Genomic DNA, 14,928 nt, shown 5'->3' with positions numbered 1-14,928 from the left:
TGTAACTAGCTTAAAAAAATAAAGTAATTTTGCCTCAAATATTAGTCAATACCTGGGGTCACTCACTGAGATTTTATCAGACCACTGATTCCAGGCAGATTTTAATAAACTTTGGAGCAGCAGGGAAGGTGTAAGGCTCTCCACGTATCTGATCCCCTTTCCTTTATAGAATGTATGACACTTAGAGTAGTCTGGTAGGTGTTTGTGTCCTAAAGAGGAGGGTAAAATCATGAAGTATCTACGTTAACACAGAAATGAGAAAGCAATTTATTTTATTTTTTAACCTACTTGGAAAATCTTTGCATGCACTTACTATGAACTAAAAAGAAAGGATTTATGATACTTACCAGTCCTTTCCAGGAGCGTACAGTGTGAGTATAGACACCTCCTTTCTGCAACCCGGATAAAATTCAAACGTCTCCTTCATTGTCTGCAAGAGGTTTTCTCTTTTCCTGGTTGGGTTCATATAGTAGTATATTCATCCAACTGACCAGCATGCTGAGACAGTCCCCTCTCCCATTTTGGGCCACCTCCTCCTGCTGCCATCTGTGTTTTGGGGTTCTTAAACAAGTTTTATCTTTCTCTGAATTGTCTTGAGCCACCAAGAAAGTTATTCAGAACTGCTTTGGCTATCATAATAATGTTCCTTACCATTTTTTAAGGGAGGCAACAATGTGACAGATCCCAGCGCATACTTCTCTTTAGTAGCTCGCTGTGGGGTTCTCCTGGAAAAATAAAAAAGATAAGTGTAGTTAGCACACGGACAAGCACCTGTGTTTTAGGAAGGAAGTAATGGTGACTGAGATGGGCCAGAACCTAAGAACAACAGCAATTTATCTTATAAGCGGCAAAGCTGTGGATAAAAACTTGGAACATTGACCCATTTATCTTTTCCTACTAAAGTTCCACAAACAAAGAAAACAAGCTTGTTTTTATAGCAACCCATTCATACTTCAAATGAAATTGTGATATAATTTCCTTTTGCCAATATTAAAATTACATGTAGGATTTTGAATTTAATACAGTGGATGCAGTTAAATGGGCACTGTTGCTAAAAAACAATACCTTTGTCATCCTTGCTGTCCTTGAGAACAAAGCAAATTCCCCCATAGTAGATAATTCAGCAAACACTCTGTCCACCTCAGTGATGGAGGGATTGAGAATTTCTCTCACTAAGAGTCAAAAAGAAAGCATAACATTGGAAATTCTTAAAAATTTCAATTTACACTCTGAAACAATAATAATTATTCATAACAATTGGAACTTGACCTTCAGAAATGAATTCTTCAGAATCAGCAGCCTGTAAATCGATGTATCCCTGGTGTTTTAGTACTGCACCTTAATGATCATTTTGCCATCTTCAACATGTGTCTGTAGTGAGACAAAACAAATTAGCACTAAATTTTGTCATTTTATTGCCATTTAGTGACAAAGGGGCGGCTGTAGCTCAGTTGGTAAGGCAGTCGTCCACAGACCAAATGGTCAGTGGTTCGATCCCAGCTGTATGTCGAAGTGTCTATGGGAAAGACACTGAACCCCTAACAGCCCATTCCCCTCCCCAGCTGTGCAGTGCCGCTCCAATTGCCACTTAGTGACAAAATAGTCTTTTAATTGTATAAACAAATTTAAAACTCTCACTATACTCAAATGTTGTGATCAAACATATTTCTTGGAACTGACATTTTTGGGTATGAAGATGTTCTTTCTGCCTTAGAGGTCTTGAACTTTATATACTGTTCTTCACACTTGTGATGTCTACTGCATCTTTGTAGCCTGTTGAACAAATGCAAAAAAGACAGAATATTTGCTTTAAATTCCCTGTTATGGCATAACATTTTTTAGCTTTTCTGAAAAGCAAATAACAGGTACACAGAACAGCTACTAATCCATCAATTTCGGTTGAATACTACCAAATACAAATGTGCAATCACAATATTAAGTAATTTTACATGAACATTGTCTAAAACAACTTACAGAAATATTTAAAGAGGGGCTCTGGAATTATTAATTTATACTGTAAACGGTCTGCACTTATCTAGCACTTTTCTACTAATTGGCACTCAAACACACACACGCTGCTATGCAGCTGGCCAATACTCATCGGGACCAACTAAGGTAGGGTTCAGTGTCTTGCTTAAGGACATTTTGACAGCCGGAGGAGCTGGGGATTCAACCAACAACTGTAGGATTGGTGGATGACCGCTCCACCTTCCTTCACCACAGTAGTTTAGCTAAGCTAAGCAGTTTAGCTAAACTAGTTTGCATATGCGTTTTGTACATGTCCAAAAACAAGGGCAGTATCACGTTTGACAAACCTTAATTTGCTAAAAATTAAGAAACATTCCAGAAACAGAAATTTTATGAACATGTTCTACAATTCACGACACTCAGCATCTGTAAAGTTGCAGATTTCAATGTGTCACACTACTGTGTATATTTAAATTTAGATTAGGACCCAAATGAGGAGACGGGGAGGGGAAGTGTTATAGTGAATGAGCTTTTTAATTGACAAAAGGCAAACAACTAAGAAAAATAATATAACATCATGAGGACAGGAAAAACACGTAGTAAAATGGTAATAACTAAATAATCAACTATATTATAACAGAAGCAAGGGGAACTAACTAAGTAACGAAGGTGAAGTAAACAGTGAAAAACAAAGCATAAAAAGCAAATTGACAGGAACAAATAAATAACCAAACCTCCCACAAAACCTGGACCAAACAAGCAGGGATAACGAAAGACTAATCCTAAATACTGAATCAGAATTAAACAGAGAGAGACAAATGGGAAACCAAACCTTAGACCAAAAGGTTGGGGGAGAAAGTCCAAACATGAGAAGACTAAGCATGGAAGACATGAGTACACTCAATGGGAAACAATGTCTGAGAGCATAAAGTGTCCAAAGGAACATTTACTTTCCGAGGAGGAGGAGAGACAATCTGGCAATAAGCAACAGGGAGAGCTGGGCTACATACACTGGAGCACAGGTGAAAACAATCAGGGTTAAAAAGCTGAAAAAAGAAGCTTAAGAAACTAAGAATAGGAAGTGGTGCTGAGGTACTACAAAATAAAAGTCAAGGGCAGAAAGTAAAGCTAGAGAAAAAACTTAAGTCCAGGAACCGTGAACATGACACAATGATAAAATTGGCTGTGATCAGCTTTTTCCAGACACCTGCAGGACTGGTTCTTTGGCAGGATGCTCTGCTAAGCGGTTGTGCGCTGAATTGAATTTCACCAGTCATTTTATTATTTCTCCCATACAACGGTGGTATTTTGACACCCACCAATGCTCTGTCACAATTGTTGAGTTAAGATTGTACTTTGTGTATTTTTGTGTAAGGAAAAGCCAAATTTCTGTACATGTAGCAAGTAGCAAGCTCTATATTGAAATTGCCAAATTCCGCCACCAGGTGCAGTATTTACCAAAGTGAGAGCTATGTGGCACATAGTGTTCAGGCCTCTGCTTCCCAGACAGAAACAGGCTAATTGAGCGGACACAACTAACATCTCCTGTCTCCTTTTTTTCTCCTGTCTCCAACACACATACACAAGATATGCAGAGTGTTTTTGGCATTTACATGCCTTTTTTCCTCTTAACACAGCTTCCTCTCATACCTGGAGATCCGTTTCTTTTCTCATACACTCTGCAAAGATAAGAGCTAAAGGTGCATGTTCTGAGAGGAAGAGCAGAAATGTGGAATCTGCTGAAAAGCAGATTAGACACATTGCAAAAACCACGCTGTAAATAAACTAGTGAAAAAACTAGGCCCCAATCAGCTGATGCTGGCTGACAATTGTCGATTTGGTCACAGCCCTTAGATAAATGCGAAAAAGTTGAAAAGCTGTTTTCTCTGTTAACCAATCCTGTGTCATCCTGTGTATGTCCACCCTTGTCACTGGGATTCCATTGACTTGCTGGGCTCATTAAGCACACCTGTATCACACCTGTACAAAATTTTAGCTTTTATAAGTGTTACCCCCTTAAAGAGACCTTTAGAATGAATTATTTAGTTAGTTCAAAGTTAGAAGCATTTTATTTGGGGCTTTCTATGTTTGGCCTGAACACAAAGATGATTACTAAGCATATTGTGCCTTTCCACGTTCGCAAACACTGCTGTACTTACAGCTTACAGCCCTTTTATACAGTTATTATTTTCCAAATTATATTGGAACAAATCTATCATATGGCAATTATAAAAGTTATTTTGCATAATTTATTATCCTCAGAAGAAAATACCATTTAATGAACATATATATACAAAACTGTATGAAATAAAGTTCAACACATAATGAACTAATCAAATGCAGGCTGTTGATATTAAAACTGCCTGTATTGTATGTTTTCAGACTTTAAAAGTAAATGTTTTCTTTTTCTCTTTCTCTTTTAGGACCTCCAGTAAGTAAAACAGATACCTTATGGGACCTGCATGTGGTAAAGTGACATTTTTGCATTTTGGTGTGACATGAATGAACTAGAAAGTTCCTTTGAACATGTATGATGTGTATTTATTTCCCTATTTGGATTCAGTGGTATCCTGTACATTACTCTATAATATGTTATGTTATATCATATGTTATGCTATTTTATTGATTTATTATTGAAATGACACTAACAAATGGCTTATATTTTGAAAGCGCATATCCGGTGGTTCAGTGATGGAAGCTCATGTTATAACATGACCAGTTAGGTCATGCTACAGTATATGTCTAAAAATGCTATTATTATTATAAAAAGCAAACAGAAACACTGCTAATATTTTTATGTTTTAATCATCTCTCGGTCAAAGTATGGCGACACACTGTGGCTTAAAAGGACGTCTGCTCACTTTTCACGTTCAATCGCTTTTGTTTCATCGGGGACTTTTTGTGCAGTTTATTGTGATTTATTTTTTCTTTGAATTTTTTGCCATGGTAAGTCCAAACTTACTACAAGTCATTGTACACAATTCATACATATATTGCATCGTTTTTTTTAAGTTGTGGAACTGGTTACAGTACATTCCTATATATTTGTACAAAAGAATAATAAGATTAAGAAAAAGGTAAGTATTATTATTAACATACAATGTGCTTCTGCTTTGCAGCAAACACACTATAGCAAGTTAAATTAGTAGGTTAAATGCATTAAAAGCAACTTAGAGAAAAACGTGAGCTTTTAAAAAAACAATTATTAATATTCAGTTAAAAAAAACAACTTAATAAACACCACCTGCCAATGGTTGAATTAATGGTGTATTGGTCATAATTGATGGACACATGGCACCAACAGAACAAAGTGAATTTAATAATTTGTTTTGCGTGATTACAATGGTTGTTTGCAAAAGTGTAACTCATATTCTTTAGATATAGATATTATAATTATCCCTACTGTTGTGGCTCCTAACTCCTGAATTCTAAGGCATAGAATAAAAACTACTATATTCTGTTGTATCGTTAACTATGACGGCCTATGTAATGTTATGCGATTGTGAAACATTTTAGTACAATTTAAATTTGGATGGTTTATTTCTACTTTTTCAATAGGAGCCTTAACTAAGACCTGAAAAACTTATTAAACAGCAATTCTTATAAATAATATTAAGCAAACCTAGGCAAAATAATACATTTGATTAAGTTTGATGAACTAATTAAAGAACCTCAGAATGTTTCTTTGACGATATATAATGTAATTCATATTTGTTTGGTAACTCTTTGCTTATATGTATGTAAACCTAAACCCACCTGAACTTTAATTTAAACGTGATTACTCATTTGTTACTCTGGGCAGTTATTGTAACCCACTTTTTTCATAATTAATTTTATACCCATATATTTTACCATATTCATCTAGTATGTCTAATAGCTTTACCAGACAAGAAAATGACTTGTATAAATTAGACAAGTATATTAAGAAGTAATCTGCATAGGGGTCCCTGGGCAAGACACTGAACCCCTAACAGCCCATTCCCCTCCCCTGCTGTGCAGTGCTGGCACAGCAGTAAAAGACAGACCGATGGGAATAAAATAAGATTTATTAACTAAATAGCTATGGTACTGGCCAAAACTAGTAAAACTAAGTCTTAATAAGTTAAACAATAAGTGTTTACATATTACTAGTTACTAACTTTACAATCTTTCATGTTTTGTATAATTACATATTACTAGTTAATACAAAACATGGAATCTTGGAAGTACTTCTACAGGTGATGAAATCAGACAGGAATAAACGAAATAGGATATTGCGAATTACAACTACAAAAATCAAGGCGAGGTGAACAACCTGTAAGTTTATATGATAACAAAATACTAGATTATCCCTAATGTACATACTTAGTAAAATACTGGCCAGAATTACGGTGACAATGCAAGAGGGAAAGTAACCAGGAACAGCAGGTAGTCCATAAAGCCAGTGAGTGGGGAATGGGACTGGGGCTATGGGTAATTTAATAGACATCAAATTTAGAGTTGCAGTACCAGATCAGTTTTACATATGAACCCCCAAAGACACGCATAGAAAAAAAAAGAGTAAAATAAAATCACTTCTGACGTTCTTCTCACCGAGCAGCATTGGTATCCTCCCACTCAGGAAACCCAGAAGGTTCTGGTGCTCACTGCACTTAGATAAGGGATCAGTCAGAGATTCTTCATTTGTAGGTTGTTCTCCTGTTGTTAGCATTTCACTCTGCACGCTGGCAACAGTTGCTTCCTGTGGACAAGCTGCCATCTGTTGGAGAGTTTGTGAATAGCAATTGCAAACTTCTTCATTGTTTCATGTGCTGTCACTTATAAATAGTTCAATACCTCAAAAACTACACATGGTAACATGATGAAACTTTGTGGACAGCTGCTCCGTGACAAAAATTCTTCTCATATTAGAGCATTGCCTCTATAGCTCTGCTAGGCGTACCTGCAATGATTTTTATTTTTTTGTTCGAGTTCTGTCGCTTCTACAATGTTCAGACCTGCAGATTTGGCGATGGCTGCAGCAGCTGCAGCGTTGACAGTACATTTTTTGGAACGCTACTAGTCCTAAATGCTAACAGCAAACAACATGGTTCCAACTGTAATATGTTAAGCCTGGTTGGGAGAGGTGGGCTTTATGTGCTGACAGCTAATGTTATGTTGTTATGAATATAATAATATGATTTTTTTTAATGGAAAGTCTATAGGAGTGATGTTTTAACTGCAATATCTCAAAAACTACACATTGTAGTATGATGAAACTTTGTGTACAGCTGCCCCATGATGAAGCGCTTCACATGTTATAGCGTGGGCTCTATAGCACCGTCACGTTGTCAGATATAAGCATCCTTAAGTACGTTTTTTGTCATGCTACTACTCCTACACGCTGACAGCTAAAACTTTTTAGATCTTTTTTTTTTAAAAGCTAATGCAATGACCGAATTGAATAAAACTTAACACATACATGCAAAACACTGTCTCTTCTGGGGGACGCTATGGTGGGTGCCTATTCAGTTCTCCACTTGGTGCTTATATTTTTTTCATCACATCTTTAGAAATTCATTAGTGTTGACAGGGCAAGATGGCAACAGTTGATTCCGTTGGACGGGCTTCTGAGAGTTTGTGAATAGCAGTTGAAAACGTCTTCAATGTTTCATGTGCTGTTACTTCTAAGTAGTTCATGCCTTCCAATCTCACAGCATCAAACAGCAATATCTCAAAAACTACATCATAATGAACTGCTTCAAGCACTCATGTTTTTCCACTTGTAAATTGTTTAATGCTGTCAATTAGATAGGGGTGATGGCAGAAGACATTGATAAAAGCATGCTGGCTCCCATTGGAGCATCACAAAATCACAATTATTGTGGACAGTGGTTTATAGGACAACACATGTTGTATTTTGACCAATAATTTAATTGTAATGCATAGAAAAACACTGCTTTTAGCTGGTGTCCTTGGATAATCAATAACTGTATGTAACTGCTGATAATCCATGATCTTTAAAGAATATATGAGGCTTCCCATGTTTGGAGTAATGATTTTATGCAGTAGTCTGGAGGCCTGTAAACAGCTGCAACCAGTTCCCTTACAGGAGCTTCTAACTGCAAAACAAAGTCTGTTACATTGTGTATATATTGCTTTTCTCTGACATTCAGATGATTTTTGGCATAAATAGCAACTCCACCACCAGGTTTGGTTGCTATGTGAGGGAAATTTGTATAACACAGGTGTCTACTGTGATGGAATTTCTAAATTCAGACTCTCCGAAACAAAACAGCCAAATAAGTGAGTTTCTCTTAGAGAAACTATATCTGCAAGACACAGTTCATGGTGGCCTTTCATGCCATGGATACGAGCTGGTAACCCTTCTACATTATGGTGAGCAATAGTGAAAGGGTTTTGGCTTTTACTTGTTTGCGAGAGGCATTATGTCTTGAAAGCTAACTTGTCTCAAATTCTCTAGGGATTCAGTGATTTCTAGGTTTGCATATATTTTCTTCTCATCCATATCTGGCAAGTGTAAATCACTGAGACAAGTAACTCTGCTTAGATCTACGTAAGCCAATCCAGGTTCAAAAACATGTTTTAGTGAAACTACTGCTGACGTAGTTGTCATACCTTGAACTTTATTAATTGTGCAAGCAAAAGCAAGTTTAATGGGGAACTGTCGGCGCACAATTCCTTTGATTACAATTCCTAACATCATAACATGTACAGATTCATTTTCTCCAGAGGTGACAATTCTAGCAAGTTTGCCAAATGAACCATTTAACAGTCCCTGTGAAACATCAATATTTCTGATGAGCATAACACCTACACCTTCAGCAACTGTCAGTACATCTGGTAAATCTTTTTTTGTTCCTTTAGAAGGTTTAGGTTGTCTTGTTATTCTGCCAGTTTGTGGGTCTTTTTTATTGTCATCAGCATCAATTGTTATGGTGTCAGAATGAAGTTCAGTTAGTATTTTAGAGTTATGATTATCTACTTGTTGGTTGCAAAAATATGTAGTACATCACGAGGGCAAGCTGAAGGTTCAGTAATAGTTTGTGACAGTAGTCCACTACCTGCTTCAGACAACTCTTCTAATTTTACTTTCACACGTATCCTGTTCAACATCTCAGCAAATGCCACATTAACTTTCTGCTGCATAATTACAGTAAGTGTAATCATCTCAAAGTGTTCCTGCCATAAATCGATCTGTGTTGGATCATGTATGCAGAGAGGTTTGTTAGGTCCTACTGGTGGTAAGTGATAAAAGTCTCCGACAGCTATGACTGACATTCCTCCAAAAGGTTTTTGGCTGCCTTTTATCTGTTTGAGTCCTGCATTTACTTAAACAAAAAGTGGCTTTGACACCATGGACACTTCAATAATTAGAATTTCTGCATTATGCAGCTCGGCTCTAAATTCATCAAGTTTGTTACCAAGTCCTTGTATGGAGGCTTGAGGCTTCTCGGTAGCTTTAAAAGAGAGCGTAATGTTATACAGTGAAAGCACTTAAGGGAACAGTTTGCTTAAATACGTCAGGCTCGTTAGCATTTCTCTGCACTTTACACAGTATCTTAGAAGCTTCTGAATGAATACATTTAATAAGGTGCGTCTTTCCTGTTCCTGCACCACCGTTTATATAAAAAAAAACTGGTTTGGATTTAGACCACACACACGCTTCAAACACCATTCTCAGACTGCCTAAAATACACAAGCTTGCCTCTGATTTGAATTCAGATACATTTGACGTAACACCGCAGGATCAAGTACTGGAGGTTCTCTGATACTACAAGTGTCACATCTATTGACCTGACTACTATACACTTCATGGTTGTCTTCCTGTTCATGTTGCTCTATTAAGTCTCTTGGCTGCAGCAATTCAATAGACTCCAACCTAATAAGTTTAATTTCAGGTGCTAAGTTACACCATTCATCAATTTCATTTCCATTCTGTTCATACTCTTCAACAGCCTCCTGAATTTCCTTGCTATTTTTCTCATATTTTTCATTTCACTTTTCATTTTATATTTCATTTCACAATGTCTTTCACAAACTCAAGATAGGGTGCAACTTGTAGCCCTATCAACCCTTCATTGTGGAAGGACTCATGTGTGGGAAAAGCTCTTCTCCTCAGATAGCTGCACGATTGGGAAGATACAATTTCAACAATGTGCCAAAATAGTGTTCAGAATTTTTGTCCTACGATAAAACTATACTGTTTACTGTTTTTTCGTTTCTGAACATCTTATCAAACAAAGGTAAAACACCTTTAGCTTTAGCTAAATCTGCCAAACACATCTCTTCAAACTCAGGTGTTTCAGGTCTGTTTTTGTATTTTTCAGTTAAAGATGTCATCTACACATTTACACTATCTGGTGTATCATCTGTTGGTATGAATATTGTACCACATGAAAAATTTTTTCAATTTGATGCCACACGCACGACTTACACACTGTTGAGCACTGACTTCTCTCTTTTTAGAATAAGCCTCCATAATTTGCTTCACGTCATTACGTACATTTCCATTTTCCCTGTCTGAGCATGATCCTAAAAACTTTGTTTTTGTAACGTTCTTGCATTTTTGTTTCATAAACTCTTTGTGTTTAAATCTAAATACTGCATCATGTGCATTATGCTTAATCATATAAGCTTGCTGTTGTTTTCTAACACAAACATTATCTCTATATCTATTTAACATGTGCTGTTTTTGTTTCTGCCAAAATTCTGCACTATTTTGATATTGTTGGGTAATAAACTGTTTCTGTCTCTGCCGAAAATCTGCAGTGTTTTGATACCGTTGAGTTATAAATTGTTTCTGCTTCTGTCGAAACTCTGCTATTTTTGTAACGTTCTATAATGCTTTGTATTTTTTTCTGCCTAAACTGTATATTGTTTTGGTAACAATTATTAGAGTATTCCTTTTTTTCTCTTTTACTTCAGGATTACTCCAATATTGTTTCTTTAGCCTGTCTTTGTTTAAGACTTTCATGGTATGATTGCATTTTGTTCCTTTGCTTTATATGTTGTATCTGTAGCATACTTTTACTTCTCTCTCCTTTTTTCTTTATCAGGCAGTTTACACTTCATTAAACTAATACTTTATATGGGAAGTTAACCAGGCGTCTCACATGCCAAAACTTTTTCTAACTAGCCCCTAATCTTGACCATTTTGGTTACGTCTGATGAGAAAAGAACATCTGAACTTATGTATAGCGATATTAGCTTAGGTTCTGGGTTAAGTTGGCATCGCCATATGTTGTAACTCCATTTAGGAAAATGTAAACTTAATCCTAAACCTAGTAGAAAAACAATGTACATTCAGGTGATAAAACTAAACTAAACAAAAAAATGAATAATTAGTTCCCATAATTCTATTATCAATATTACTACTGATAATAGACCTCACACTGGACAATCACTCAAAATTTAGCAAACATGCCCATTATCAGTAATTTCTTTATCCTCATTAAGCACCAGATCAGAACTACAGAAAACAACATGGAGCAACTCATAAAGAAGAGAAGCAGGTTCTCTCCTTGGCGACATCAAAGAGCCATGGGCAGGGTTCAGCAGCTCTAAATGTCTTCTGGGTGTTTGTCCAAATAACTGCAACTAATTCAAAAGGCTGAAAATAACCAAGATAAATTACAGCTGGTTCAGTATTTAATTTAATTCAGTTGAACTTTATTCATATAGCGCCAATTCACAACAAAGTTATCTCAAGGCATTTTACATAATTACTTAATTACCGGCTGGGTGAGGGTTAATAAGAGATCCGATGCTAGACAGACGCCAGAGGTTCATCACCAGTCAGTTCACGTTTTCCAATCGATATTCCCTACTCAGCAACACCGCGGCTGAGAAAGCATCATTTGAAGGACAAATGTAAATACAGTAAGATTATTATTATCGTGTTCCTAGAAGCACAGACAAAGGTGGAGGAGTAGCAGCAATCTTCCACCCAAGCTTACCAATAATTCCTAGACCTAAACATAGTTATAACTCATTTGAGAGCCTTACTCTTAGCCTTTCACACCCAAACTGGAAAACTCAAAAACCACTATTATTCGTTATTGTGTACCGTCCTCCAGTCCTTTATTCAGAGTTTTTGACTAAATTTTGGGATTTTCTAACTAATTTAGTGCTTAGTACAGATAAAGTCATTATCTGTATATGTATGGCACTGAAACTTATAATTTAATAATATTTCCTTATAATTGTCTTCTGATTATTTCTAATAAAATTTGAATTTACAATAATGGAATTTACAGCAGTCCTTTCACTACAGTATCTGAAAATGCTGAAATTTAAGGAAAGAATTCCTTTATCATTTACTTTGTCATGTGTCAATACAGTGGAGAGTAGCCACATTAACTTTACTCCTTATCTTGTTCATAATTCTGTAGTCTCACTACATACAATGCTCGATAGTGTTGCCCCTCTGAAAAAGCAGGCAGTAATTAAGAACTCTGTGGTATAGTTCACAAAGATGCAGGAAAGTCAGAATGGAAGTAGCGCTCAACTAACTTGGAAAACAGCTTTATAATATATAAATAAAGCCCTCTGTAATGCCAGAATAGTATATTAATAATTAATAATAGAGGTTTCTTTTCAGCGCTGTAGCATAGCTGACCAAAAGCCATAGTTCTGTTGAGGCTAGTATTCACTTGACTCTGAGCAACAATTACTTCATGACTTTCTTACTGAAAACAATTTTTAGCTATTAGGGAAAGAATTCATCAGGTCCTCCCCCCAAATATTACAGATAGATCTTCATGTACAGCAGTGCTAGTATCATCAATAAGGCCCCTGTTAGACTGCTTTTTATCCATAGATCTCTCTGAGCTAACTTCAATTATTACCTCATCTAAACCAACAACCTGTCTGCTAGACCCTATTCCAACTAGATTGCTCAAGGAAGTTTTACCCTTAATAGATAAGTTTGTATTAGATATCATTAATCTATCTTTAGAAACAGGCTCTGTACCAAAGATCTGTAAGGTAGTACAGCTACCTTACCTCCATCTTCTTTAACATTGTATTGTGATCCTGAGCACTGGCAATATTAGTAAAACACAGCCTTGCATCGCTTTTTATTTCTGGCCATGTTTTTACTAACAAATTGTAAAAATATATTAATGTAGTACTGTCACAAACATTAACAGTATTTAGAAAATATGGCCATGCATATTTTTGTTATTTTGAATTTTGGGTGTAAAATTATTGTAACAAAACATTACTGTAGTATAATTCCGAGAATCAGAAATCTGTATAAAATACAACATATCTTTGAAATCATATATTTTGAGTGTAAAAGTAACTTCAAATTACATTACTAACAAAACAATGTAAAAATACATACATGTAGTTAACTCACAAGCGTTTGCAATACCTTAAAAACAGTGCTGCATCTTTTATGTAATTATAAATGTTGACTGGTAAATTAACTTCTTATTGTGTTGTTACTAATAAAATAGTAATAACACAATGTAATATAATCACAAGTATTTGCGATATTTATAAAATACAGTCTTTTAATTTATAATAAACATTTTTTAATTTATGTGTTTTGACTGTAAATTTAATATTTTTGTGTTTTTTACTAACAAAATATTGTAAAAATATGTGTGCTGTCGATTTACAGGTTTAAATTGTATTTCTTAAAAAAGGGTTAAACATTTTTGCTATTAAGCAATTTAATTGTAAAGTGATGGCAAAAAACTTAAAAATGTTGATTAGATGTAAATTAAGTAATGTTTGACCCTTATTTAAAAAAATGTAAAAAACTGTAAAATGATGTGAAGTTTTGCACAACATTGCATGTAAATTTACATCTTTTTTTACAGTGTATTATGGGATAAAATAAGTTTCTAAATTTAACCTGTCAGAAAGGTGATAATTCTGTGCTCTATTTGAGTGGGTAATGGTGTTGTACTGGAGTGCATTTTAAGAAGGGGTGGTTCTAAGGTTTTGTCCCCATCATTCTTTTTAAATAGGGAGGGCAAAACATTAAAATCATCTCTTAATAGAGTGAAATTACAACATTGTAAAAGTAGAATTTATGTCGGAGCTGCTGTATTGGATTGCCTTAGATTGTACAGATGCACCTAATAATTTGGACAGTGAGTCTGAAACAGGAAATGGAAAAACATGAGTTCATAAAGTCAATGTAGAAGGGAAAACAACCATAATTAACAGGGATTTCCTCAACCATGATTAGCATAATGACACAGTTGCCTCAATTAGAGGCAAACAACAGGGGACGAAAACATGATCCAGGAGTAAAAACAGGGAGAAGCTCAAAATCCACAAAGCAGAGGAGCAAGGTGAGAAAAAGAAAATGCAGAGATTCAAAGAACTTTATTGATTGGGAAATTGTGTTCCCTACGAGTCCTACAGGGGTGTATATGTCTGGCAAGCTTTATTCAACTAAGGACACCTGGGTGTTGCTAGTAGGTAGTGGAGAAAGAGGGAGTGAGAGAGAGCAAGCTAAGAAAGAGAGAGAGAGCGAGAGCAGAAAGCAGAACCAGCTGGGATGTGTGATGTGTGCACAGGTCAGGTAGCGTAGGAGCCTGAAACCAAAAGAAAAGTGAGTCTAGAAATCATGACAGAGTGGTTGTTTTTCCATGTTTAATTTGAGCACCAAATAAAAAAAGAACATTATACGTTCAATTATGGAAATGATTATTGAAAAATCTTTTTTTTTCTTTTTTTCATTATTCTGTTTTTATTTTGAAAAATAAACGCATGATATACAGATATATTTATAATAGTCATTTCAAATGCCTAATCATAATATTGATGCAATTTTACAAGATTGGGAAGTTATTGTTCTCGTCAGCAAACTATTAAGAGTTTCTTTCTTTTTGACTTCCAACCTTTCCATCTGTTCCTTATGCTGCTTACACAACAATCACTGTTTTGTCTTCCACTCACTAAACACTTTTCTCCTAAATACAATTGGTAGTCATTTTATTTTCGATGCAGCCATGT

At 35.6% G+C, this 14,928-nt stretch overlaps 1 protein-coding gene across 29 annotated transcripts in view; it reads left to right on the top strand.

The window, feature by feature from the left end:
- The window catches only part of col13a1 (collagen, type XIII, alpha 1), a 136,909-nt gene that overhangs the window by 21,125 nt on the left and 100,856 nt on the right, over positions 1 to 14,928 (top strand). For all 29 annotated transcript variants that reach the window (XR_010910659.1, XR_010910639.1, XM_067475347.1 and 26 more), the window contains exon 3: positions 4,392 to 4,435. Coding sequence is in view for 27 of the 29 variants with exons in the window: in XM_067475347.1 (XP_067331448.1) it covers positions 4,392 to 4,435 (44 nt within the window). In the remaining 2 variants the exon portion in view is untranslated. The remainder of the gene's footprint in view (positions 1 to 4,391; positions 4,436 to 14,928) is intronic.

This window comes from Channa argus, chromosome 1, assembly GCF_033026475.1.
Source record: "Channa argus isolate prfri chromosome 1, Channa argus male v1.0, whole genome shotgun sequence".
Lineage (NCBI taxonomy): Eukaryota > Metazoa > Chordata > Actinopteri > Anabantiformes > Channidae > Channa > Channa argus.
This window is presented reverse-complemented; position numbering and strand designations above follow the sequence as displayed.